The 25,663-nt window shown below is 37.8% G+C and overlaps 10 protein-coding genes across 10 annotated transcripts; 6 read left to right on the top strand and 4 right to left on the bottom strand.

The window, feature by feature from the left end:
* Positions 1 to 153: 153 nt before the first annotated feature.
* Positions 154 to 4,038, top strand: L201_001196 (uncharacterized protein; the record flags this gene model as incomplete). Its single annotated transcript, XM_066216989.1, has 6 exons — positions 154 to 264; positions 370 to 777; positions 848 to 1,466; positions 1,534 to 3,306; positions 3,374 to 3,543; positions 3,646 to 4,038. 6 exons carry the CDS (start codon positions 154 to 156, stop codon positions 4,036 to 4,038), a joined length of 3,474 nt encoding a protein of 1,157 aa, XP_066073086.1.
* Positions 4,039 to 4,313: 275 nt separating this feature from the next.
* On the bottom strand, positions 4,314 to 4,795 carry L201_001195 (uncharacterized protein; the record flags this gene model as incomplete). Its single annotated transcript, XM_066216988.1, has 2 exons — positions 4,314 to 4,465; positions 4,555 to 4,795. The coding sequence occupies 2 exons, from the start codon at positions 4,793 to 4,795 to the stop codon at positions 4,314 to 4,316; spliced, it is 393 nt and encodes a 130-aa protein (XP_066073085.1).
* A 1,004-nt stretch (positions 4,796 to 5,799) lies between these two features.
* Positions 5,800 to 6,274, top strand: L201_001194 (uncharacterized protein; the record flags this gene model as incomplete). Its single annotated transcript, XM_066216987.1, has 2 exons — positions 5,800 to 6,001; positions 6,129 to 6,274. 2 exons carry the CDS (start codon positions 5,800 to 5,802, stop codon positions 6,272 to 6,274), a joined length of 348 nt encoding a protein of 115 aa, XP_066073084.1.
* Positions 6,275 to 7,369: 1,095 nt separating this feature from the next.
* L201_001193 (uncharacterized protein) lies at positions 7,370 to 8,047 on the top strand (the record flags this gene model as incomplete). The annotated part of the gene is made up of 2 exons (XM_066216986.1): positions 7,370 to 7,781; positions 7,899 to 8,047. 2 exons carry the CDS (start codon positions 7,370 to 7,372, stop codon positions 8,045 to 8,047), a joined length of 561 nt encoding a protein of 186 aa, XP_066073083.1.
* A 154-nt stretch (positions 8,048 to 8,201) lies between these two features.
* Positions 8,202 to 11,274, bottom strand: L201_001192 (uncharacterized protein; the record flags this gene model as incomplete). The annotated part of the gene is made up of 13 exons (XM_066216985.1): positions 8,202 to 8,492; positions 8,542 to 8,681; positions 8,734 to 8,863; positions 8,925 to 8,962; positions 9,024 to 9,130; positions 9,194 to 9,440; positions 9,507 to 9,855; positions 9,921 to 10,234; positions 10,301 to 10,693; positions 10,753 to 10,801; positions 10,846 to 10,993; positions 11,094 to 11,151; positions 11,256 to 11,274. 13 exons carry the CDS (start codon positions 11,272 to 11,274, stop codon positions 8,202 to 8,204), a joined length of 2,283 nt encoding a protein of 760 aa, XP_066073082.1.
* Positions 11,275 to 12,011: 737 nt separating this feature from the next.
* L201_001191 (uncharacterized protein) lies at positions 12,012 to 14,930 on the top strand (the record flags this gene model as incomplete). Its single annotated transcript, XM_066216984.1, has 2 exons — positions 12,012 to 12,668; positions 12,726 to 14,930. The coding sequence occupies 2 exons, from the start codon at positions 12,012 to 12,014 to the stop codon at positions 14,928 to 14,930; spliced, it is 2,862 nt and encodes a 953-aa protein (XP_066073081.1).
* Positions 14,931 to 15,179: 249 nt separating this feature from the next.
* On the bottom strand, positions 15,180 to 15,667 carry L201_001190 (uncharacterized protein; the record flags this gene model as incomplete). Its single annotated transcript, XM_066216983.1, has 2 exons — positions 15,180 to 15,289; positions 15,376 to 15,667. 2 exons carry the CDS (start codon positions 15,665 to 15,667, stop codon positions 15,180 to 15,182), a joined length of 402 nt encoding a protein of 133 aa, XP_066073080.1.
* Positions 15,668 to 16,092: 425 nt separating this feature from the next.
* L201_001189 (uncharacterized protein) lies at positions 16,093 to 18,229 on the top strand (the record flags this gene model as incomplete). Its single annotated transcript, XM_066216982.1, has 6 exons — positions 16,093 to 16,228; positions 16,328 to 16,566; positions 16,647 to 16,883; positions 16,941 to 17,896; positions 17,969 to 18,071; positions 18,140 to 18,229. 6 exons carry the CDS (start codon positions 16,093 to 16,095, stop codon positions 18,227 to 18,229), a joined length of 1,761 nt encoding a protein of 586 aa, XP_066073079.1.
* A 162-nt stretch (positions 18,230 to 18,391) lies between these two features.
* On the bottom strand, positions 18,392 to 20,337 carry L201_001188 (uncharacterized protein; the record flags this gene model as incomplete). The annotated part of the gene is made up of 7 exons (XM_066216981.1): positions 18,392 to 18,429; positions 18,531 to 18,684; positions 18,807 to 19,008; positions 19,094 to 19,331; positions 19,408 to 19,580; positions 19,766 to 20,009; positions 20,121 to 20,337. The coding sequence occupies 7 exons, from the start codon at positions 20,335 to 20,337 to the stop codon at positions 18,392 to 18,394; spliced, it is 1,266 nt and encodes a 421-aa protein (XP_066073078.1).
* Positions 20,338 to 21,358: 1,021 nt separating this feature from the next.
* On the top strand, positions 21,359 to 25,490 carry L201_001187 (uncharacterized protein; the record flags this gene model as incomplete). Its single annotated transcript, XM_066216980.1, has 3 exons — positions 21,359 to 21,940; positions 22,006 to 22,953; positions 23,010 to 25,490. 3 exons carry the CDS (start codon positions 21,359 to 21,361, stop codon positions 25,488 to 25,490), a joined length of 4,011 nt encoding a protein of 1,336 aa, XP_066073077.1.
* Between the last annotated feature and the right edge of the window lie 173 nt (positions 25,491 to 25,663).

The following is a 25,663-nucleotide window of genomic DNA, read 5'->3' as shown; positions in this document are numbered from 1 at the left end:
AAGTCAACTTGTTCGTGAATTTCTGAAATAATAAATGTAAATATAAAATCGGTTCAGGCTACAAGATAATTTCGAAAATATCATGCAATTTGCATATTTCTTCTGCAAGTGCAAAATCATAATCTAATTGCTCATAAGAGGTGAAAGAGCAAGATGGAACAATCACATAAAGTACATCATAAGCCTTCTGCAGGTACAAAGCATGCTAAGAAAGATGCTGCCAAAGGTGTGGATAGATCAGGCGGCAAGGGATTCAATCCCAAGGTGAGTTGATATCGTGACGGTACAATGAATGGGTTGAAAGCTTGCCGTCAAGCAGGTATTGAAGTTTGACGAATATATGCTGATGAGATTTCCCAACATCTGAAGGCCTTCACGAACACATCTTTCAGAGCTGCAGATAGAGCAGCTAGAAGAACAGCAGAAAAGGATCAAAAGAGATTACATGTACCATTAGTGAATCGTAATCCTGAAGAAAGAAAAGTTACTTCAGCCAAAGGTCAAGGAATGGATGAAGGTAAATTACCTCCACCACCAATCATAGTTGGTATAGTCGGTCCACCTGGTGTAGGTAAATCAACATTATTAAGATCATTAGTTCGAAGATTTACAAAACATAATTTAAATTCACCTCAAGGTCCTATAACTGTAGTTTCAGGTAAAACAAGAAGAATAACTTTTATTGAATGTGGAAATGATTTGAATTCAATGATTGATTTAGGTAAAGTAGTTGATTTGGTCCTGTTAATGATTGATGGTAGTTTTGGATTTGAAATGGTAAGTGTAATCGCAATCTCGTATATGGAATTAACTAAAGATAGCTTGATTTCTGGCCCGCGATGTTTAGGAAACGTTTGAATTCTTGAATATACTTCAATCACATGGTTTTCCAAAAGTAATTGGATTATTAACACATTTAGATTTAATTAAAAAAGCATCAACATTAAAAGATACTAAAAAAAGATTAAAACATCGATTTTGGACAGAAATTTATCAAGGTGCAAAATTATTTTCTTTAAGTGGAGTTTTAAATGGTAGATATCCTGATACAGAAATTAATTTATTATCAAGATTTATTTCTGTAATGAAATTTAGACCTTTAGTATTCAGAAATCAACATCCATATTTATTAATTGATAGATTACAAGATATGACATCAAGACAACTTATACAGGAAAATAAAAAATTGGATAGAACAATAACTTTATATGGTTATTTAAGAGGTCCAAATTTACCACCTAGAAATGCAAAAATACATATACCTGGTGCAGGTGATTTAGAAGTCAAATCTGTAGAAAGATTATCAGATCCTTGTCCTTTGCCAACATTGGAATCTGAAAGGAGAAGAAAAATGGGTGAAAAAGCTAAATTAATCCATGCTCCGATGAGTGACGTTGGTGGTGTAATGTACGATAAAGATGCTGTTTATATCAACGTACCGGGAAGTTTCTCAAAAGGTGGCGATGGTGAGTGAAGCAATACATAACAGACTTACGATAAGCCAAGTATACTGATATCTGACCCTTTTACCAGCTCCTCAAGGTGAAGGTGAAAAGATGGTAATGGATTTACAAGATGCCAACAAAACGTTTGCCGATGGAATTCAAAACTCTGAGATTCGATTGTTTGGTCACTCGACTGCTCCACTTGAACATACCCAACAAAGAGTTAGAAGAGCTGCTGCACCAAGATCAGGTGGACCTATGCTGGGAGGAACGGACGACGACGACGATGATGAAGAGGAATATGGTAGTGATGAGGACGAAGAGGACTATGAAGATGTCGATGGAGAAGGAATTGTTGATGGTCTCAACGAAGAATCTGATCAGGAAGGCGATGTCAGATATGCTGAATCAGATTCTGAAAACGACGATTTAGAATTCGCTACTGGTTTCCAGCAAGAAGGTAAAATTGTCAATATTGAAGATGAAGATTTTGATGACGAAGAAAATGACGACATCGAAGATGGATCAGATGAGGATGAAGATGTACCCCAATGGAAGAAGAATCTCTCTGATAAAGCTGCTACATCTTTTGCTGAGAGAATGGGAAGACGAAGAGATCTCATGTCATTGATTTACGGGTCTGAATTATCACCTGCAGAAATTGGCGCTGGTAAAACTAGACCTTCATCAGCTGATGCTGAATCCTCACGGATGGCTCAAGATGACTTATTCCAGGTTTCTCGAGAGGAAAACAAAGGAGACGAGGGTGATCAATTGAAAGTACCGGTAGATTTAGAAGCCTTGAAGACAAGATGGGATGATGAAGAGATGTTAGATTCAATCAGGGAAATGTTCATCTCCGGACCTATTGGTGAGGTAGATGCAGAAGGTAACCCTTATGAAGAGGATGGCGAGGGCTTTGAAGATATTGAAGATGGTTCTGATAATGGTGGTGATGATGAACAAGGTGATGGTGTACCTTATGTTGGAGTTAAACCTTCTGCTTCTGATCACGAATCTGCCAGAGCACAAGCAGCAGCTAAAAAGCAAGCAGCATTAAAAGCTAAATTTGATGAACAATACGATGATGATTCAGATGAAGAAGGTGGTAAAATGGACTTCTACGATCAACAAAAATCAGAAATGGCTAAACAAAAACAACTAAATGAAGATGAATTTGAAGGATTAGATATTGATACAAGAGCACAAATTGAAGGTTATAGATCAGGAATGTATGTCCGATTAGAAATCAATGATGTTCCTTGTGAATTAGTAGAACATTTTAATCCTAAAATTCCAATCATTGTTGGTGGATTATTAGCTGCAGAAGAAAGATTTGGTTATATAACAGTTAGAATTAAGAGACATAGATGGTTTACTCGAACATTAAAAACTAATAATCCAATAATATTTTCTTTAGGATGGAGAAGGTTTCAATCATTACCGATATATCATTTAGATGATCATTCAATTAGAAATAGATTTTTAAAATATACACCAGAACATATGCATTGTTATGCAACATTCTATGGACCAGTTTCTCAACCAAATACAGGTTTCTGTTGTTTCAATTCTTTATCTGAAGGTGCAAGTGGATTTAGAATTTCAGCAACAGGTGTTGTTTTAGATATTGATAGATCAACAAAAATTGTTAAAAAATTGAAATTAACTGGTGTACCTTATAAGATTTTTAAAAATACTGCTTTTATTAAAGATATGTTTAATTCTGCTTTAGAAGTAGCTAAATTTGAAGGTGCAAATATTAAAACTGTATCTGGTATTAGAGGTCAAGTTAAAAAAGCTCAAGGTAAACCTGATGGCGCTTTTAGAGCTACTTTTGAAGATAAGATCTTGATGAGAGGTAAGTTGTTTTCGATATACAATTACGCATATGCAGATTACTAAAAATGTCTTACGCACTATTGTAGATATCGTTTTCCTTCGAGCTTGGTATTCGATTGAACCTAAGAAATTGTATAATCCAGTTTGCTCTTTACTTTTAGCCGATTCAGAAGAATGGCAAGGTATGAGATTAACTGGTCAAATTAGACGAGATGAAGGTATAAAGACTCCATTAGATATTAATTCGGCTTATAAGGTTAGTCTAAAAGTTTTTGACCTTATTAAAAAACTTATCATAAACAATTTGACAAAAACGTATATACCTAAATGCTAATCTTAATGTTTATCTATTTTATAGCCAATTGAAAGAACGACAAGAAGATTTAATACATTAAAAGTACCTAAAAAATTAGAAGCTTCATTACCTTATGCAAGTAAAACCAAAAATTTAGCACCACAAAAGAAACAAACATATTTACAATCGAGAGCAGTAATTTTATCTGAAGAAGATAAAAAAGCTGTTTCATTATTACAACAAATTCAATCTTTAAAGAAAGATAAAATATCAAGAAGAAAAGAAAAACAAGAAGAAAGAAGAAAAGAATATCGTAAAAAAATTGGTATAGTTGATGAAAAGAAACAAGATAAATTAAAAGAAGAAAGAAGAGAAAGATTTAAAAAAGAAGGTTTGAAAAGGAAAAGAGATGAAGCTGCCGCTGAAGGTAAATATGGTAAAAAAAGAACAAGGTAGGGAAGAAAGGGTGAGAGGATATTGCGATGGAGAGGCAAGCGGATCGATGAGTTAACCATCATGCTTAAGGATTGTTGTGTCAATACATGATCAACCGATGTATATCGTATATCAGAGATGTATGTTTGTGAATTAAGTTTGTTTTGATTTGATTTACTAAATATACGGACTGAGTGCGCAGCGGTGATTGACATTATTTATGTACATATTGAGCGAAGTCAATTACAACGCATTGTTAACTATTTGTGTTTGTCAACTGAGCTCTGAGGTACATACTAGATTTTGTGATTATTCCATTCAAATTCCATCAATTCATAACAATCTTTTTGAGAATTGAACCGTGTCATATCCCACTCCCTTGTGCATGCCGGACAAGCGGTGGCGGTTTGTTCATTTGACCACTTTGTAACGCAGTCAATGCAAAATACTAATTGGATGAGAAACAGACACGGAAAAGTTAATACTTCATACATAGCATACTGTACGAGTACTACTCTCCAAAAATATCTCACTTACAAGCACCACAATTTTGCAATTCACATACCCATAAACTTAAATTACCTTCAATACCACCTTTATTTTTAGTTTGAGCGTTTTCTAAAATATCGAATAAATCTTCTTTACAAATAACACATTCTGAAAGATTATCTTCCTCATCGTCTTTTGTATCTCTTTCTTCATCCAAAATATCTCTTATATCATCATCGTTAAGTTGTAGTTGAGCAAGTAACCGTTCTGTATCTGTATCAAAGGACATTCTTTCAGTCAATTCGCCACAGATTGTTATACAGTCTAATAAGCTTTGTGTTCTTGCTAACAAGGATTGGCTCTAAGAGTGGAGAATTCAAGGTTGGGTCTGAGGTAGCTTTTTGAAACCAAACCCTCAAAAGTAAAAACTTTATACAGTATATGTGTTGTTGCAAAGGAGGCTAATCACCCTCCGAGTCTTTGTGATTTGAAAATCCCAGATACTACACCCTCCCTCTTCTACTCCGTGGTCACTGTATGACGATCTGGTTCTACTATTTCACTTAGATATGCTGATAAATCTAACTTTTGACGTTTCGAGATGTTCTGTTCGTGGCTGGCTTAGCCTTCTCGTTCACTTTCTTTCTTTCTTTTAAGTCGTCATAAGAAGCTTATATTTCTTCAGAAAGTATAAGCTGGACAGAATCTCGTATGTTGGCACTACTATATATGTATTAAGAAGCACGATATAATGCTACTCTACAGTTAAGATCTGTGCAAACGTCGATATTCTACCGTGAGAAGCGTGTTTCACTCTTTTATATTACCTACTTACATTCTGTGACAAGTGATTATTCTATGGTGTCGTACTTAAGTAGGAAGTAGCAGATGTATTTTTTTTTTCTTCTGTTTTTGGGAACTACTTAATAAAGAAGCTTGAGCGATCGTGATCATTATTAATCTGAAGAAGAGAAACCGAAACATCAACAAATTGTCTGTGATACGTACTGCATACAACGTCATTGTAGCTACCTACGATTCGTAAGCTGTACGTCAAAACTTCTTATGATGTCAGCTCAAAATACCGAGTTTCTTGAATAGAAAATAACACGAAAGGTATAACTGTGATGAACTTGTTTGAGTCTCGTAGAGATTAGAAAATATGTACAGCAGCTCTTGGATCAGTATCAGGTTTCTCTCTGTTAGGTAAAAGATCCAGAATCTTGCTTTGATATTGATAGATGCCAACTGACCAATATGTCCAATAAGGTGTCGTCAACCAGCAACTCAGAGATGTCAGCAAATTTAAACTGTATTAGGGATCTCAAGCAGAACGATGAACCGAAACAATCTATGAAATTTGACATGAAGTCTGAATGTTTACTTTGTGGAGAAGAAATCTTTGATCTACTTCATCAAGCTGAAAATGAACATAAAGGTGGTCAACAAGGTGTTTTGAGTCTTTGGATATGTGATCAAGAACATTGTGGTACAAGTGAGTTTCTTCGTATGATTTTTTCTTGTTTTTCACGCTGGATGATTATAAGTTGTAACTCGATTTACATTTCCATATGATCTAGCTCATATTTGAGCTAACCTTGTCAAATCATCGCGCTTAACAGTGTTCTGTATAAGCTGTGCAGTTCAATGGCAAACTCAACATGGCATATATGGCTCGACAAGTTGTCCTGCTTGTACGAGAAATTGGAATACCGATCAATTGAAATTGCAAAAAGAATTTTATGATATTACACCTTTCGAATGGTGATTGACATGACAGTAGTAGTGGTGTGTAATGCATTATGCACAGGATGATGGAAAAAATCGGACCCGTTGTAAGACTTTTCTCTGATTCACATACAGTATCACTAAGGACCTATCTGTACAGTGGTGGAAATCAGGTTTTACAGTGGCATGGATGGGAAAATAACAAAGGAGCGATGATTTTGTCCACTGCAGACGCCACATACTGTTGTAGACTGCTCACTCACTGATTGGCGAAAGGAGTGGTAGTGTGATCGGATGAACAATGAAAGCGTGATATATGTATAGTGGATAAAAAGGAAGGATGTACAGTTGGTAGACCGTGGAGAAAGGATTATACAGACATCATCGTGTGCAATACCCCTCTTACACATGGGTTCTTCCATATGTACATGTATATTGAGTTTCTCAAAGTCGTAACAAAGGCTTATCATCAATTTTCAATAAATTTACATTTGCTTCTACTTTTGTCTTCTCTCTGTGATTTTAGTTTTTTCATATTCTTCTTGCCTGGAAGGCCAGGATGAGTTTGTAAGTCCGATACTGCATATGTGTAACACACTTCAACAAATACCGACTCCTCCTAAAGTAAAATGTTAATAGGAAATATAGTTATCTTTACGATTCACTATACTCGGGTCGTCATTCAGTTGTCGGTCACACGAGTAGACTCCTTTGATCCTTTTTCTACTCGTACAGTAAATCAGGCTAGTTGAGTATGAAATCTGCTTGAGAAGCCTTGTCTTCTAATGTTCTCATCGTGATTTGTAGTACAGTATTTTGAGTGGGTTTGCAAAGGATTGGAGGAGCTCAGATGGCAGGAAGGCTAAAGCAAACGTTATGAAAAGTAGGAGGATATCAAAAATACAGTCAAAAAGGAGATTAAAGATATGGGACATAGGTTTAAAGTGATGTTTGTACATGACTTCTGCTTCAGCTAGGTGAATCCATACTTAAGGAGGCCATATAATATAAAGTCAAAGCCAAGGATACGCAACTCTGTGTTGAAAAATTTACATTATCTTTAATATAGTTCCCAATCATCGCCAGCCAATTCTTTAGTTGAGGCCTCGCATAGTTCACTCGCTTGGATGACAAGATGTCGAATAATCAATCATGGTTACAAAAATACGCTAATGATTTTTTATATGGATCAGACGAAGAAAAATACCCTTATCTTAGTCGAATTACTAGTAATGACACTGGTACGAGTAGTAGGAACAGTAATATTTCTCGTAACCGTGACGATAACAACAATAACAGAACTCCCAATACTGGTAGGGCTTCAAGCTCTAATTACCATCAGAATGCTGGTGCTTCTAGTGCTACGACTAGTAATTATGGAACTAATCATGAGCGAGCAAGACAATCTGGAAGCAGAAATGAAGAAACTAAATCTGAATGTCCAACTTGTAATGACAGTATTGATGACATACTTGCTCAAGCTCAAAACGATAATAAAGTTGTTGAACATAGTTTATGGACTTGTAATAATACACGATGCGGTACGAGTAAGTCTCATTTGGGAATGATTTCTTCTTGTTCCATAATGTACAGTATCTCAAACTACGTACTGTACATTACTTCACTTGACAATATGCTAAGACTGGTTTCAACTTTACCTTTAGTGTTTTGTATCACTTGCGCATCCCATCGGGAAACTGAGACAGCTTGGACTGGAAAGACTACATGCCCCGCTTGTAGATCAGATTGGGATATTGAAGAACTGAAAAGGCAAAAGAACGATTATGATGGATTTTCATCTAGAAGGTATTGACACTCGTGCTCAAGCAAAATAAGGTGTAGTACTGATCAGCCAATTCACATTTTTAACTTGATTTGCATGAATAGCGTTTCCAGATTTTCTACCAAATAATATCCATAGTTTCCATTGCTTCATACTTTCCCTTCTTTGTGCTACCAGACACAGACTATTGCTCCTTCTCCTTATCTTCCTTGGCTCCGCTTAAACCAAGTCCAACGCCTCCATCTTCCTCTTTCCATTCTTCAGCCTTCTTGTAGCCCGCACCCGGACGTTTATACAATCTATTCGTACCCTCATCATCAGGTGCAGGTAACGGCACACTTTCGTCAATCACGGGTGAAGTCGCACTTGAATTGGTCTCTGATCTCAATTGTGTTAAATCGTGGTACGATCTTCCTCTTCTACGTCCTTTAGGCGATCCTGGACCAGTACGTCGAGTATCGATAATTGCCAAAACCTAGCAGAATACATTAGCCAAGTTTTACGAACTATCACAAACAACTTACATCATCATAATCGACATCAGCTTCTTCCTCGTTATCAGATTCTACCGGACTGGTGGGTGCCGTTGAGGGCTCCGATCGATTCTTATCCATCTTGGTAGTATTCCATACACTCTGACCGACAGATGCACTTCGATTCCAACCTGTATAACATTGTCAATACACGTTACAGTCGCATCCTGTTGTGAGACTTACCGAAAATTCGTTCGTCAAGCCATAACATAGGGTGAGACAAAACGGAAGAATCTGGTGCCTGAGCTTTTCGAACAAACATTCCGGGATTTCGGCCAGTCTGCGGGACAGTTGCTGATGGCAGGATACGAGCCTGCAGAGAGGTTTATATTAGCTGAAATAACGCCAGATGATAAAGCTAAAGTCATACTGACCGATTGGAAATTTTGGTACATTTTGGGTCCAAACTCATCTGCATATCACAGTTTCAGCTCAATCGTTCAGATTAGCGAAAAAATGTATAGCTAACTCACCAATCACTTCACTTATTTCATTGGCCAAACTTTCTCGCATTTGACGGAGTTTATTGACTTCTCTTTGACTACCTGGCCAAAGAGAGAGGAACAGCGGTCTAAGGGATCTGAGGAAGATACGTCAGTATGATCATTATTTTGCGAGTCCTCGAACCGAGGCTAATACTCACTTAAAGACGTCCATACCAGCTTCACCGAATTTGAGGGTAGCCATAGCCCAACCAGGAAGTAACACAAAGATAGCCACTGGTGTCCAATGTCGCCAAGCAGGTGCCAAATCGTATTTGTAGGCTAAAAACGTTGCTAATACACAATAGAATAGGTACAATAGGGGTGTGACGGCGAGAGATACCAAAACTTTCCAAGTCGCTAAGACATCTCGACCTTGAATCTTGACTGTAGATGCAGCAAGAGCCTCTACATATGCATCAATTGTCAGCCTACAGCCCAAGCAGCTGATAGCGAGGTTGTCTAACCACTTACCTTTGGCTTTCTTGATACTGATCAACTTCGCCAAGATAAAAATAGGAGCATGCAATATACCTCCAGGTAAAGCTAACATAGACCACCAAAGTAATAATCCTGTTCGGTAAACAAGGAGCAGAGCAGATTTCAGACTGGTACTTGAAGCTCTTTCGACTTGATGATCCGCCAGACCCATATCCCTGAGTAACCGGTTATATGACAAAACTTTTTGTCTCAATTCGATGATCTTAGGTTCATCCTTGTATGCTAAATAACCTTCCATAAATCGTTTACTCAATTCAACAACTTGTCCAAGAGTAAGGTGTTGGCCGGGAATTCTATACAATCTTCGTGCAGCTTGAATGACCTGTGCATGAAGGTATTAGCTAACAGGTAACTTATTAATGGCGTTCGTCAGTGGCAGCTACTCACTTGCATTGTTTCCCAATCAGGCGCTCTCAAAGTCACAGCTCTTAATCCATCGTGAACCTGTTCTAACAATCTCCCACAAGCTTCTCTTTTCTTAGCTCCACCTTGCTTGTATAATTCAACTAATTCCCTATCAACGGATTGAGGAGGACCAAATTCGATAACAGCTCTTGAACGGAACTTGTGGGGATGGAAATATGATAAACCAACGGGAACAAGCTTGACATCGACATCTGGGAATTGAGCCATTGCACCTAAAGCCATAATCGAGAAACCAGCTTTCAAAGGTAAGAAATCTGTTCTGTCATGGGAACCACCTATAGCAAGTATCGGTTGTCAGCTTCGATAGTTTGCTTAAATACAGCACTACTCGGACAGCTGACCTTCGGGGAAAACACCGATACAACCTCCTTCTTTTAATCTCTGAAAGACAGCACCATACGTTTGATCTTGTTCAACATGAGGTAACACCTTATATTCTAAACCTTCTTTACTTTCACCTTCACTTCTTACTCTTGTTGAAGCCTTTACATTAGCACTACCATCTTTACTAGGTACCACAAATTCGCCTTTTAACCTCAACTCAGTATCGGAAATAACTTCTTCTACGGTTGCTGAAGCGTATGCGGCTGATTTAGGTAGAACAAGTTGAGATCTAGGTTTGACTTGTGATGTAAAAACAGTGTTGAGACCAGTAACCAATAATGGATCTGATTCAGATAATACAATTCTACCTTTTCCACCTTTGGCATCATCCGCTGCTCGCGCCACGGGAACTGTCGGAATGATAACATGAATAGGCTGTTCCGCTCTTAGCCATGGGTAGGTGACTTACTACTATCCATAATCCTAGCCACTCCCCCGATAAATTTCCGCTTCATACTCTATTGATTAAAGGTGAGCTAAGACAAGTCATTGGCGAGCTCACCTTCGCAGCCGTCAATATGGACACCCTCCTTCCTGCTTCTTTCCTCACCTCCGAGAAAAGGAGTAAGGGATCTAGGAATTGGTTGGCATGGGGACCACAGATGAAGAGAACCGGTCCATCTTTAGGGATGTTGAATGCACCTCGAGGTCTGCATTTTAATGATTCATCAATTAGGATTTATCTGATATATGCATAAACAGCGGCGAGAAAGGAACAACGCTGTGAATGGATAATCTTGAACAGCTTACCTGATTTCTCTAAAGAAGATGTTGATGACGATACGCCAAAAGATAAGGATAAGGTCATCTGATATGATAAGTGATAATCAGAGATAAGCTTCATGGATTAAACATGGATTTATCGTGGGTTATACTATACGTATAATGATATATAGACAGACAGTAACTTACAAGCGAGACCTGCCGCCATTCTGAATGCTCTAATCTGATTCTTCTGCTTATTTATCGATATGTGATGATTTTGTAATGATAATTTGATTAATGCAATAGCAAGTGTGAAGAAGGAATGTTAATGATGCACGGAAGGAATGGGAAAATAATATTAATGGGATTCCCAAAAATGTTGTAGCTGACGTTTGTTTTTAACCGGTTAATTTATAGGTTGTTCCCCACCACGTTTTCCTAAGATCAATAATATATTATATGTATTATTCAGGTTGAGCCCCACAAATGAAACTGATGTTCAAGTGATGTTTGGGGATGATAGTATAATTGATTTTTAAGATTGTCCTATTCCTTTTGCAAACATGCATACGTGGAGGTATGACAAGTCGTTTCGGTCACTTGCAAGGTATGTCGATTGCTAAGATGTAGATATCTCTCGATTTACTTGTTACAAAGGAGTGTTTTAAGAGATTGACCCACACCAGAGGAACAAAGTAATGTTTTTGTCATGGGGAAAGGGAAGAGATAGACGACGCGTATGAAATTATTGAAATTAAAAGAGATCAAAAAACAAATATGATATTTGCCACCGCACGTGGCATTTTAGGTTGATAAAGCACGTGATCTGGGCATTATCTTTCGAAAAGTCGAAGAGTGAGAAAGTGAAGGAGGTTATAGGCAAAATAATGAGTATGAATTGTTCAAGTCCGAAAAACTATTGTGATTTATCACCAAATATCGCTGACAAGCAAAGAGCTACTAATGTTAGTAGCACGCAGGTCAACTCACCTGCTCCTTTCACGGAACAGTGGTAGTATATTGCTATCTCGTTCTGGGGTGATATCAAGAGAATATCATGGAGATCCCGGACCTTCAACTAGATCAAATCAGAAGAATTTAAGATCAGCATTAATAGCAGCATCATCCGAAAATTCAACTTCAGGACCAGGAAGAGGAAGGCATTTACCTAAAGAATTAGTTAATGCGGACAGGATTTTACTAGATGGAATATTGAACCAAAAACCTATTGGTATACATAAACGACCAAGATCAGAAAGACAAGCTTCGTTACCACTTAGATTACCTGAAAGCAGAAGAAGAAATGATCGAACAAAGCGAGGACTGAGAAATGTATTTTCTCGTAATGACAACTCAAATTCAAGGGATAACCGATATCAAAATCAGTCAGATCAGAGGGATGATCCATATTCAACAGCAATGAAATTGAAAAAATGGATAGATAAATATACAAAAAATCAAAATAAACATCAACAATTATCGGAACCTCAGATTGAAGAAGCTATCTCCATCGTGACTGATGCTCCTAAGCATCTAGTCAATGCACCAGTATGGAATATCCTATTAGGTTTCATAGGTAAACAGAGAAAGTTGAATATCATGTGGAGGTTGTATAACGATGTAAGTGAAATAGATCTACCATCATAGAGGGATGTTAACAGATTCCGATATTCATAGATGAAGAAGAGAGGCGTTAAACCTACTACTCGTACCTATTCAACAATGCTTAATGCATACTCACGTATTGCACATTCAGGAGATACGACATTTCAATATGATTTAATGCCCGTCAAAGAATCTACCAATTCAAAAGTGACTATTCTATTTCAGCAGTCTCAACAGCATATCAAACAATGTATGAGTGCGTCATCAGCTTTAAAAGAAGATTTAGGTATATCATCTTCCACAGGAGAAGAATTACATGATGAATATCGAGCAAATCAGGATATTAATGCTGGAAATGAATATTTAGATGAAATCAATCCATCACCAACTAATGCATATTTGAAATATTTAGGTAGACATGGATTATGGGAAGAAATGTATCAAACTTTTATCTCTATGGATACTACTGGACCTTTATCGCCTGATACAGTAACTTATACAACTCTATTTGCAAGTTTACATAATATCCATTTATATAGATTTAGACAACGTAAAATCTCTTCAACTGATATAGCAACAATGAAGTCAATCGATATTGGCCCGATATCAAGAGGAATTTGGAATCAATGTTCAAGACAATTTAGTAAAATTACTAAAAATGACAAAAACAGAAAATTAGATAATGAATTGTTTAGTCATGTTTTAAGATGTTTGATTAGAGGTAGACCTGAAGATCAGAGATTCGCTGTTAATTTGATCAATGAAGTTTGGGGTTTTCCACCACCAGGTCAACAAACAAATCTAGCTTCTACCACTACAACCTCATCATCATCTTCTTCTTATCAAGAAGGTCTTCCTAATTTGAGACCAGATACACAATCAGCGACATCATTGATACATGGATTATTATTACAGAAGCAAAATGTTTTAGCATCACATTATACAACATTGTTACTTTCGACCAAAGAAGTCCAGTATACAGTCGATATACATTTTTCGAAAATTGCAATTAATGCTTTAAGTGAAAGTGGTGATATTGGAGGTATAATGAATATTTTAGATTCATATCAACCACCAACAGGTATAGAAGGTTGGGATTTATCAATTTATAAATCGGCTTTACAAGGTGCGAGATGGGCAGGTGATTTCAATACTGCTTTAAATCTATTCAAAAGAGCTACTCAAATTTCAGATAAAATTGAAAACACTTCTCCAGGTGAAAAAACAGAATTATCTGAACAAGATAAATCATATAAATGGAAAACACCAAATGGAGAAGCAACCGATATAAGAGGTAATAAATGGACAAAACCAAAACCTTTGTTACCTGATTATACTTTATTAAGTATTTTATTGAAAATTTCAATTGGATCTAATAATGAATCAATCAAGAAAGTTTTGAACATCATCAACTACTTTGGATCAGATAATTTGTTGACAATACATCCTGGATCCAAAAGATCTGAAATCAATTATAGAAATTTAGACAATAATGAGATTGAAGATAGTAAATTAATCGATCATACACCTGAAACTTTGGTTATAAATGATAATAAACGAAAAATATTAAGTAATTTAATTTATTTTTCTAAATCCGTCATATCAGCCATAGAAAGATTAAATTCAAATCAATCAATGGAATATGAAGTTATGAAATTAAAAATGCAAAAGATTGTAGATGTATGGGGTAATGAAATTGGTAAAACAAACAAAAATGGTAAATTACCCCGACAAGATGATAGATCAAGACAAGAGGATGTTAAATTGAGGAACAATTCAAGCAGATTTACCGCTCGAGATCTCCGATCTACAGTAGAAGAGGATGAGTGGGAGGACAAGATGTCTGATGGCGATACGCAAGTGATTCGGCAATCAAGTGATAGAAGAAGACTTAGTTATGATCGTCAAAATAGGTATCAAAATAGATTTGAGAAAAACGACACAAGAGATCGAAGAGATGATAGAGTTCAACTAAGAAGATATGGTGGAAATGGTGAAAATGACAGCAGATTCTCCTCTAGAAACCAGGATGAGAATTTTAATTCTAGTGATGAAGTGGATACACCTCGACGTCAGCCAAGATCATACCGAGATAGACAAAGAAGTGACGATAGTCATAGAATCTTTACACCAAGGAGAGGAGACGAAAGCCACAATTTTGTAGGTGAAAGACCTAGAAGAGAAGGGTCTTTTGGTAGTCCTCGCGATAACCGACCATCAACCAGGAATGGTTCACCCAAAAAAGCAAGTTTCGGATTGAAGAAGTCAGACTTGTAAAACTGTATTATATCAGTTGTACATTTTTTAAAACAGCATTATCATAGATCACATACAGTACATCTTACATCTCACACCTCATTTTGTAGCATCTAACAGTATTTACAATGCACTGTTCCCAGGACAACTAAACATACAACCAAATGTAGAACTACAAGATGCCAAAATCCTTGAACACAATTTCTTCTTATACATGATACACTATAATTCCTTTCTGTCCTTTATAACATTTGAAGCTAAAACATGGTTCTATATACCGCTCACAAGAGTGATCCATCCGCCTTTATCTTTTATTCTCTTATTCAACCGTAATATCCATATTGTGGTTAAGATCAAAAATAGTATAGCTGCTATACTTACTATAAAGATTCCAAGTTGAGAGAAGATGAGTAAATTTTGTTTTTAGCTATGATGGTTATTTGATTCAGGATTTTGGCCCACTTACGAAGTATCTTTAATCTACTTTCATTTCTCGCTTTCTTCCTCTGATCAACTGCTAAACCCCTTTTCATACTTCCAACTAAATCACCACCTATACCATTATTACCTTTACCTCTCTTCTTTCTTGAAAGTGGTCGACGTGTTGATCCATTGATAACGTATAGCGATTCTTCGTATGTAGGTGGTTCATATTCTTCTGCCCCGTTATGATGTGCGGTTGATGCTTGGGAATCTGCATCAGATGGAGCAGTAGGTGTATTGGACGATGAAGGTGATGAAGCTGGCAAATAAGCCATATCGCTTAATCAATTCGAGAGAGCTTTCTCTGGGTTAGAAATCCCTCTTTAAAAGTGATCTTTGTCGTATCGAACTCGTCGATTGATCTTTGTTTATTGGGTTAATGCGCAAATTTCTATCAAACAACTTACCAGTCTGGTAAGGTATTTTTTTTTGTTTTCGTTCATTATGTTTATTTACTCGATGGGGCGTGACGTCATCACTTCCTCTTCACCGTAGCTATTGCAATTACGTTAAGCCAAGTAACCGTTGATGGCGGACTGTTGAACGGTATCGACATCCAAGTGAATGAAGCACGACACTCAAGATAGTCGACATGATGATGAGTCAGTATTTATGAACATTTCTCATTGCATTTATCCCAAAGTTATCAACGCCCAACTAACGACCTACAGTATTTGGCTGTGGAAAGCAACTAATCAAAATGTCACATTTCGACTTGACAAGAGAATGGCTCGGTAATGTTTTGAGACCTTATCAAGCTAAAGATAGGTTAATCAATGAAGTGATGAAGATATTATCGGAGAGAAAGACATTGAGTGTAAAGACCGATGCATTTAGTAAGTACTGCTCTATTAAATCCTCAGTATCTACCTTAGGATTCAGAAATTAGCACCGATTCATAAACTCATGTTCTGTTAATATATATATATATATAGCATTCAATTCGGGACAAACGGCTTTATTATTACTTTTACATGGTACTTTACCAATAAATTATAGAGGTGCAACATATCATATACCTATGAATATATGGGTACCACATGATTATCCAAGATCTTCACCTATATTATTCGTTGTACCTACGAAAGAAATGGGTATAAGGAAATCCAAGGAAGTTGATCCTTCAGGTAGATTAAGAGAAGAAGTTGTAGATTATTGGTGGTCTAACTGGCCTGTAAGTTTGCGTATATCTACAACAAGCAAGAACTTTCAACTCTAAAGCTGAATTGTTGATTTGAACAAATTATATAATAGACGCAAGATCTTGAAACAATATTGAAACACCTAATAGCAATCTTTTCAGCTGCACCTCCAGTTTATGCCAAACCACCTGAACCGTCATCTGCTTCTTCACCTGCTCAATCATCTAGAAGTCCCATTAGCTCACCCGTACAACCTAGACAACCTGTCCAGCAAGTTCAAATACAATCACAACCCCCGCCACCGCCTGCTAGACCTGGTTATGGACCACCTCCAATTCAGACGCACGATGTAAGTCTTAAATATTTGACATTGATGATGAAGATTCATAGCTGATATCATGCTTAGATGTTACCCCAGTATAGACCTGCACCTACACCCCCTCCTCACCCATTCACTCAATCTCAAGCACAAGGATCACATTCAAGACAATCATCTGCTACCTATCCAGCTACACCACCACCGCATCCTGCTTCTCCCGCCATACCAAACAGACCAGGTAGAACACCTCAACCTTATCCACAATCACCAAGTTCTCAAACTGGTGTACCGGTCTTACCTCAGCGACCATACGTACCTCAGCCTCAACCTCCAAACCAGTCAGGATACCCTCAACAGCCGATGTTACCGCCAAGACCAGACTCGAATCAAGGCTATGTGAACGGATGGCAACCCCCTCAACAAAATCAACAGTACGGCGGACCTCCGCCAGATGGACAATTCCAATCAGCACAGCAAGCACAGTATCAACAACCACAGTATCATCAAACACAAGCACAACCTCCTGTACCTCCTCATCCATCGACCCTGGCTTCCCAGAAAACACTGCAACCTCAACCTCAACCTCTACCTTCTTCACAGCGTGCTTCAACCCCACAAACACGGCAACAAATCCCAGACTTACTTGGATCACCTGAACCAATTTCTGAATCTTTACCTTCTATGAGCGATTCATCTCAAGCAGCACCACCACCTTTACCACCATCAAAACCACCTCCACCATCATTACAACATTTACATTCAATTCTATTACCACACTTACAAGCATCATTGCCACCTTTAATACATTCTTTGCAATCTACCAAACAACATTTGATTGAACGTAGAGAAGATTTAGAATCTGGTGAACCTGCTATAAAAGATGAAATGGCAAGGTTGGAAGCAGTTAAAAAAGTTTGTGATTCGACTGGAAGAAAGTTGAACGATTTAGTTGTAAATGGTGAAGAACGAATAAATGAATTAGAAACAAAAGGTGAAATTAGTGTAGATGAATTGGTCTGTGGTATTAGTATTGTACATAATCAGTAAGTCTGTTCTTCTCAATGTTTGAAGGATAAGGTTGAATCCGCGCTGATTGATCACTATGTTATTTGCAGATTGATCGACTTAGTAGCTGAAGACAACGCTATTGAAGATACTATATACCATATGACAAGAGCCTTAGATGCTGAAAGAGTGGATCTTGATAGGTATCTCAAGGTACGTCAACCCCTTATCCATAGGGTACTGTTGCTGACAAGATCCTGAATGTCCAATTTTGTCTTTAGTCTATACGATCACTCGCCAGAGAACAATATATGAAACGGGCTTTGATAGAGAGGATTTTGCAAGGTATGGGACAAACCCAAGGATGGTGAGGAAGTCTCAATGCTAAGTCAAATGCATATCATATATGCTATGCTGCGATTCTCGTTGGTTCATAAATGAGAGTACAGTCTATAAGTCACATCGTCCTATCACACAAATCTACTTTTACGAACCCCACTTCGTCGAGGAAACTAAAAATCAATTATTCGACCTTATTTCTTCTTCAAGTCTGAGTGAGCAATTAAGCCAGCTAAACGTAATAACAATTAGGATGAAAGATGAGTATAAGGATAATATACTGGAATGACGGATCACTTATCGTATGGAAGCAGCAATCCAATCTGTACTTACGATAAACATATCTTTGATTTGCAGCTGTAGTTACATGAACTTCTTCATTTTTCATATTTTGAAGCAAATTAGCTTCATCCCATGGATTCAACTTTTTTTCTTTATCTTTCTTAAGTTTTGGTGAGACTTTAAGACACAAGAAATATAAAAAGCCCTAAAATGGTGGGAATTGATCAAGAAAGATTAGAAAGTGTCATGCAAAATTTGAGGCAATCTTTCAAGTGGTAGTCTATCGAGATACCCAAAAAAGAAATGATTTTGATACGAGTAACTTACCAATCCAGCTAATGTACCTAGTATAGCACCTACTATTACACCTGCGTTAGGTGATCCACCTGATGTGGGTTGTATTCCATCTCCATTGCCATTTGCTAGAGGTTGGTTTGAGCCATCAATGCCGGTACTATTTCTGTTTCCCGTAGGTACTGAATTCGATGATGGTCCTACTACTGTAGTCGATTTACCATCTATATTCCCACTAAAATGGAAGGGTCTTAACGTCAGCAACAAGGACTTTGCAAAGGTGAAGATAGCTATAAAATCCTTCAGAATGATGACCTTACATGAAGCCTACACCGCCTTTGGGACCTTGAGCGACAAATTTATCTAGAACAACACCACCTTTAGCTTCCAAAGTCAAAGTATGTGTTTTACTTGTATCTAAATTAGTTGTAAAGTATAATAAAGAGTCATGAATAGTAGCGTTATTGAAAGAATTGAAAGTCGATGATGATTCATCTAATGCAATACTGTAATTCCCACACTGAGTGCAGGTCACACCGTAGATCTGGACTGAAGCTCCTTTTATGATTGAAAATCGCATTAGTGTGCTTTTAGCTTTGCGCGAATAGATATCAATGGTGACAAGCCAACTTACCTGTGAATGAGACTGTAGCCTTTGAGCCTTCTGTGGAAGTCATACTTAACGTTTTCTCGTTATCAGTATCAGCATCGATATTTACGATCTTATTATCTTGGTTAACGGGTGAGAAACCTTCATATTGAATTAACGGTGACGAATCGTCAAGATCTACTATCTCGATTTGAGATCTATCGCGTTAAATATATTAGATAGAGATTAGTACATCCTTCGTTTGAGTTATTACAATCAGAAATTTAAAGAATTGGAGAAGGAGAAAAAAGCTTATAGATCCACATGGCACAACGTCCTTCTGAGAGATACAAGTTGATGACATAGAGATCGAACAGTCTGCTCGTTTAGTTGACTAACTTACTTATCAGGTGCAAATTTAGTTTCTACAAAAGCACCCAAAAAATCAATTTCACCAGTACATTGACTTTGATTTTCTTTCAAGCACCAAAAATTTAATGTAAAAGTTTGGGGATCAAAATATTTTTCTTCATTCGATTTTTGATATGTTTTTCCTGATTCCCAAGGTTCAGGTGGCCATGAAGCAAGTTGAAAAGTTACGTTGTATTCTGTTGGTGAAGCTTGAAAAATTGGTGTAAATGAAGTGGCTAACATTCAATTGAAAAAAAAGAATGTAAAAATAAGGAAATCAGTAGATGACCTCATATCATCTTGACGACGAAAAGGTAACAAGCAGGCCAGAGAATAAAGGAATTTACCATATATAGAAGGTAAGATAATCGCAGTATTTCCAGAAGATCGATGAAAACTCGTAGTCTTTACGGTCTGATTAATTTTCCCATTCTCATTTGGATTATTCTGTATACCGTCATTACCTATCCAAGCATTAAAATTTTGACCCGCAAAATATGCTTCAGCAGGTGAGTAGAAGAATAATGGTGATGAGTCTGGTATCCAAAGTGTATTCGATGACATTTCAGATTGAGTTATATGGTCTTTACTCCAGTTTTCGTTTTCTGCTAGCTATATCGATCTGTCACTGCGGTGTCTCTAGTTTGGCTTGATGAGTATGAATTCCTATTGCTTTGATTATACAAGCCCTAGGACACTACAGGTTTACCATATAATTAAATACTTTCCATTGCAACGAGATGGATCAAACTTGATGTTTATGACATATCACTCAATCGTACACTATCATTTTTTCCGTCAGCATCACGCTAGAATAGAAAGGATCTCGTCTCACAAAGGATGATCAGTTCAACCTTTTATGTGTTATATCAAAGCAAATTCAAGGGGAATTAATCCCAATGAAATTGATCCGTTTTTCGTTGTCACATATGTTGCCTTCTACAGCTCGCAGCTCGACCATTGGCAAGAGATAGTTGAGGACAGCAAGAAATGACTTCTCAACCCAAAGAATGTTAACGAGCTATTACATGTGTTCTCCTTCTACTAGTCAAAAATAAACATGATTACGATTATTTTGTAATATAGCTTTCACTTCTGTAGTTGATTAGGCTTAAATCGTAATAGCAGATTAGAAACTTCCCCCTTCGCGTAATGTGCTGATGAGAAAAGGGGGAATATATTGAACGCGTCTAATGTCATGATGATCATGTTGCTTCAGTATTATTACCTCACCTTGACGACACAAATTACAATTTTCACCCTATCTATTCTTAATTTCCCTATATTGACATTCATCTCGATACCTACAAGTATCATCATATATATCATTAAAGTCAATCGTATAAGCTAATCACGTAAAAGCTGTTCAATATACAATAAATACAATAAATACCATGAATATTTGAGATAAATCGACATTTGACGACAGCCGCGTCCTTGGCAAACAAAGAACCTCCCATCATTGAATCAATCCTTTAAGAATATTGCGAAAGCATTCTTCCCCGCTCTTAGGATCATTCATCTCTCATACGGACTGGTCGAAATTATATAGAAGACTGATACCCTCTACGGTACTGTAAAGGACATGTCATCACCTGTTAAAGCACCTTCTTTACCATCAAGAAGTTCATCTCAATTATCACTTGATTCCCATTTATCTAGTCCTAGAAAGCGACAGGAAAGATCTAGGCCATCACTTGATCGTAATGGTATTAGACCACCTTCAGCTATATATTTAGGTGAAGAACCATCTTCTTCGTCATCAAATTCAAATAGAAGGCAATCAAGCGAATTTTCAGGAGTTGAAGAGCATCCCCCTCATATGAGAATGACAAGTGGATTCGCAAGTTTACATGTTGGTATTGGAAGTCCTAAATTAGATTTCGGAAGAAGAGATTGGCCAGGAAGTAGTTCAAAAAGAAAAGAGGAAAGTAATCACTCATCGGAAAATTCACCTGAAGTTAAACAAGAGGAAACAATTAGTTCTCATCAGCATCAACAGCAGCAGCAGCAAAAAAGACAGATTCAATCAACAGAGAGCCAAAATGGTCTAGTGGATAGAGTATCCGGTCTACCTAGTCCACCTGGAACAGAGAGCGATATTACGCCGCCTGCAGACGTAAACTCTCCAAGTGATTCAATAGATAAACTACCTTCTCCCGTCAAAGTGAGTTTTGCGCAAACTTATCATATTTTCTGCCTCCTTTGATATTCAACTAATGTTTGGTATAGTCCCACTCTTCAACACCGAAACACTCTCCTAATCCCAAGACTTCTCGACGTACATCATCAACTGGATCCGCGCATCTTCTTGCCAGGCGTACATCATCACGCTCCGCTTCTTCCACACATATACCAGATTCACCTAGGCTCCGTAATCACGCTCTTCGACCGAAACATTCACCTTCATTGTCCATGTCTCGTTCAGGCTCTTCATCATCAAGTTTGATAGCCAGTCCATCAATGAACGCCAACCGCAGCCTAAATGGGTCAACTAGAAGGTCGTCAATGGGAATGTCAAGAACAAGTAGTCATTCTCCGAGTCTTAGTTTGGCCGAAAACACAAATATAACTTCATCTTCTTTATCTAAGAGATTACCTCCAGTAGATGTGAAAAGGGCGAATTCGCCTGAAGATACGATATCTTCGCCTGAAAGAACAGCTAGAAAATTACCTCCGGTCAGCGCTGGCTTATCAAAATTAGAAGAAAGAAGGCATTCAAGGAGATCATCTAATGCTGATTTGAGAGATGAAGTTCTAGAGGAAGAAATCATAGCTGAAAGCGGTAGCATGTCAAGATCGAGATCCCAAGGCTCCGAACTAGATGATAAAATTAGGGAAGCTGAAGAGAGAATAGCTCAAGCATCTATACAGCGTCGGAGAAGATCAATTGATGTAGAGAAAAGCTCGACACCATCTCGTCAGTCCATACGGCGACATGATTCCTATACACGGACGACAAGCTCACCACTTGTTCCTTCAACTGGGTCGACATCCAGAGATAACCGTCCCAGCAACTCAGTCCGAACAGATTCTCATTCGAGTTCTTTAGCAGATAGGGAAAATGCGCAATTTGATACACCTGAAAAAGGTGAGGAAGATAGAGAACGAAGCGGTGGAAGTAATTCAAGTCGAAGAAGGAAAGGTTTACCTGCTGAATTTCGCAGTAGTAACAATCTGGTGAGTAATTGTGTTTCTTCATTCAGCAATGATTGTCACTAATCCAATCAACACAGTTCACACCTTCTCCCCAGAAACCCAAATACGAACCGATTGATGATCAACCTGGATCTTCTCGCTCAGCTCGTTTGAGACAATTTATCGATTCTCCATCAGACTATCATTCAGCTTCGCCTATTCCAAGCCGATTCTCTTCTACTACCTCCCGTCGTTCTGGCGAATTTGAGACCGTTCCTTTGCCATCCAGAGGTCTGCCCCACATAGATGGGTTAGAAAGATCATCGAGCTTAGGTGGCACTAGAGGAGAAACATCAGGATATTCGAAGCGAAATTGGAGCCAATCTATATCTGGATTACCTCGACCTAATGATGAGACGGAATACCGGAGTTCTCCGAGAGATAGATATCGCTCAGAAACGGTATTGGGAGGATCCAGTGATAGATCCACATACCAATCTCGAATGGGTGACGATCGCGACGCAGGAAGAAGAGGTATGAGTACTGTTATTAGTGAGAGAGATTTGCTTGCAACATCAAGATCAAGAGTAGGCGCTCTTGGACCAGGAGATTCAGTTTCTGCTGTTGGATCTAGAAATGATAGAAGCGACAACAAAGATCCCTTGGAAATGATCAAAAAATTAGAACAACAAAGAGCAGAATCTAAAAGACGTTGGGATCACATGCCAAGATCGACCACTTCAATGTCAAGTATGCGAGATGTGTATCACAATCCACCTAACACTGCTCCTATCGAAGGAAGTTTACGATATAGAAGAAGTATCGATCAAGATTCGCCTCTCAGTCCTCCATTTGTTCGTGGGGGTGCATCTCGATTAGCAATTAGGAATAATGGCGGACCATCGACTGAACCTAGACCTATGAGAAGTAGTACCTCTCTCGGAGGAAGGTCATCAGCCAATTTCGAATTAACCAATCCGTCAACTGAACATGGTAGACTACTTTTCGAAGCTTTCAAGGTGCTAGAAACTAAATTAGGTCAAGAACTTTTATCTACTCAACCTGAATTACTTAGAACGTTCCATTCAACTACTAAGACTTCTGAATCAATCAATGCATACCTTCGACATGCTATCCAGCTAGCCTCAGAAATCGCAGTAGACGCAGAACTAGATGATCCAGCTAAAGTCAAAGAAGAATATTCCAAACTTGCATTTATATTGAGAGATGCTGGTAAAGCAAGTGAACATAACGTACGGGATATGACTAGATTGATGTTAGATTTACCTAAACTTTTCAAATACCAAGAACATGGAATCGGAGCTGGAAGTGGTATGACTTCGTCAACTTCTGGAGGACTGTCATTAGGATCAGGTAGATTGAGAAGATCAGAATCAGCTGCATTGAACTATAACTATGATCCTGTAAAACAAGGTGTAATGTCGGAAGATAGACCTGCAAGGATATGGCAACCTACTTCACCAGTAAATCAAATTGATAGATCACCTTTACAAGGTAGATGGAGTGTCGATACACCCAGAAGATCCTACGATCTCCTCAGATCATCAACTTCAATGGCTGATACACATTCACCTTTGTCAAGGTACTCGAGGGATAGATCTGGAAATAATAATGGTAATGGTAATAATTCCAATAGTAGACCCGGGTCAACAGTCTCTTCATTAATGTCAAAAGTTAGATCAATGACACCTAGAAAATCATTCCAACAACACTCACCTTCGAAGGTGGATTTATCTGTAATCGAACAATCTCCTCCGTTTAATCGTAATGATGGTACTTCATCATCATCTAAATCACCTAGCAAAAGTCCAGATAAACCTTCTCCTGATAAAGAAAAACAACCATTGCGGAATATGCTAAGAAAGAAGACTTCAACGCTAAGCACGAATACAATTAAAGGTTCTCCATCATCAAACTTTTTACCGACATCATCAAGTAATAAACCGACTACCGCAATAAGTCAAATTACTGCAGGTGATTTATCACCTGATTTGTTACCTTCAACATCTGCAAATCAGAGAATACCTGATGGAGATGGTATACTGGATGAACCAAATTCACCAATGAGTAGATTCAGTTTCCATTCACAGAGGTCACAAAGGAAGTTATCTATATCAAAGATAAACACTAAAAAACGATTACATGAACAAGGTCATTCAAGAAATGGAAGTTCAGATACTTTTGGTACGAATGATTCCTATTTCCCATTAGAAGGACAAGAACAAAATGGAAATGACCGAGAAGAAGAAGAAGAGGAAGAGATTTTGACAGAAGAACATGGACAGGGTACAGGTTATGAAAATGATGCTGTATCTATGTTAGAGCAAAGATTAGTTCAAGCTGCTAAATTACGAGATGAATCACAAGATTCGCCGCTACGAAATAAACGTGGTCTAGGTATTGATTCAACCTCTTCTACATTGGATTTAAGTGAAAGAAGAGAAGATAATCGAAAAGACAAAGACAGGGACAAAAATGAAATTAAAAGACCAAGTATAAGTGATAGGTTCAGAGCTAGTTTAAGGAAAAGTTCAAGTAAATTGGATGGAAGAGAATGAGTGATTGCATCAATGATAGAGTCAACTCTAAAGTTTGGAGGTGGGTGAAGAAGGGAAGGAGTCATCTGTATTTACAGTATGATAGATACGCTCATCGTAATATGTTATAATCAGCCAATATGCATCATTATGCGATACCGAATGTCTATGACGAGAATGAACAACCGATCGAG

Source organism: Kwoniella dendrophila, chromosome 1 (assembly GCF_036810415.1).
Source record: "Kwoniella dendrophila CBS 6074 chromosome 1, complete sequence".
Taxonomy (NCBI): Eukaryota; Fungi; Basidiomycota; class Tremellomycetes; order Tremellales; family Cryptococcaceae; genus Kwoniella; species Kwoniella dendrophila.
The sequence above is the reverse complement of the archived record's forward strand: the minus strand, read 5'-3'. Positions and strand labels throughout refer to the sequence as shown.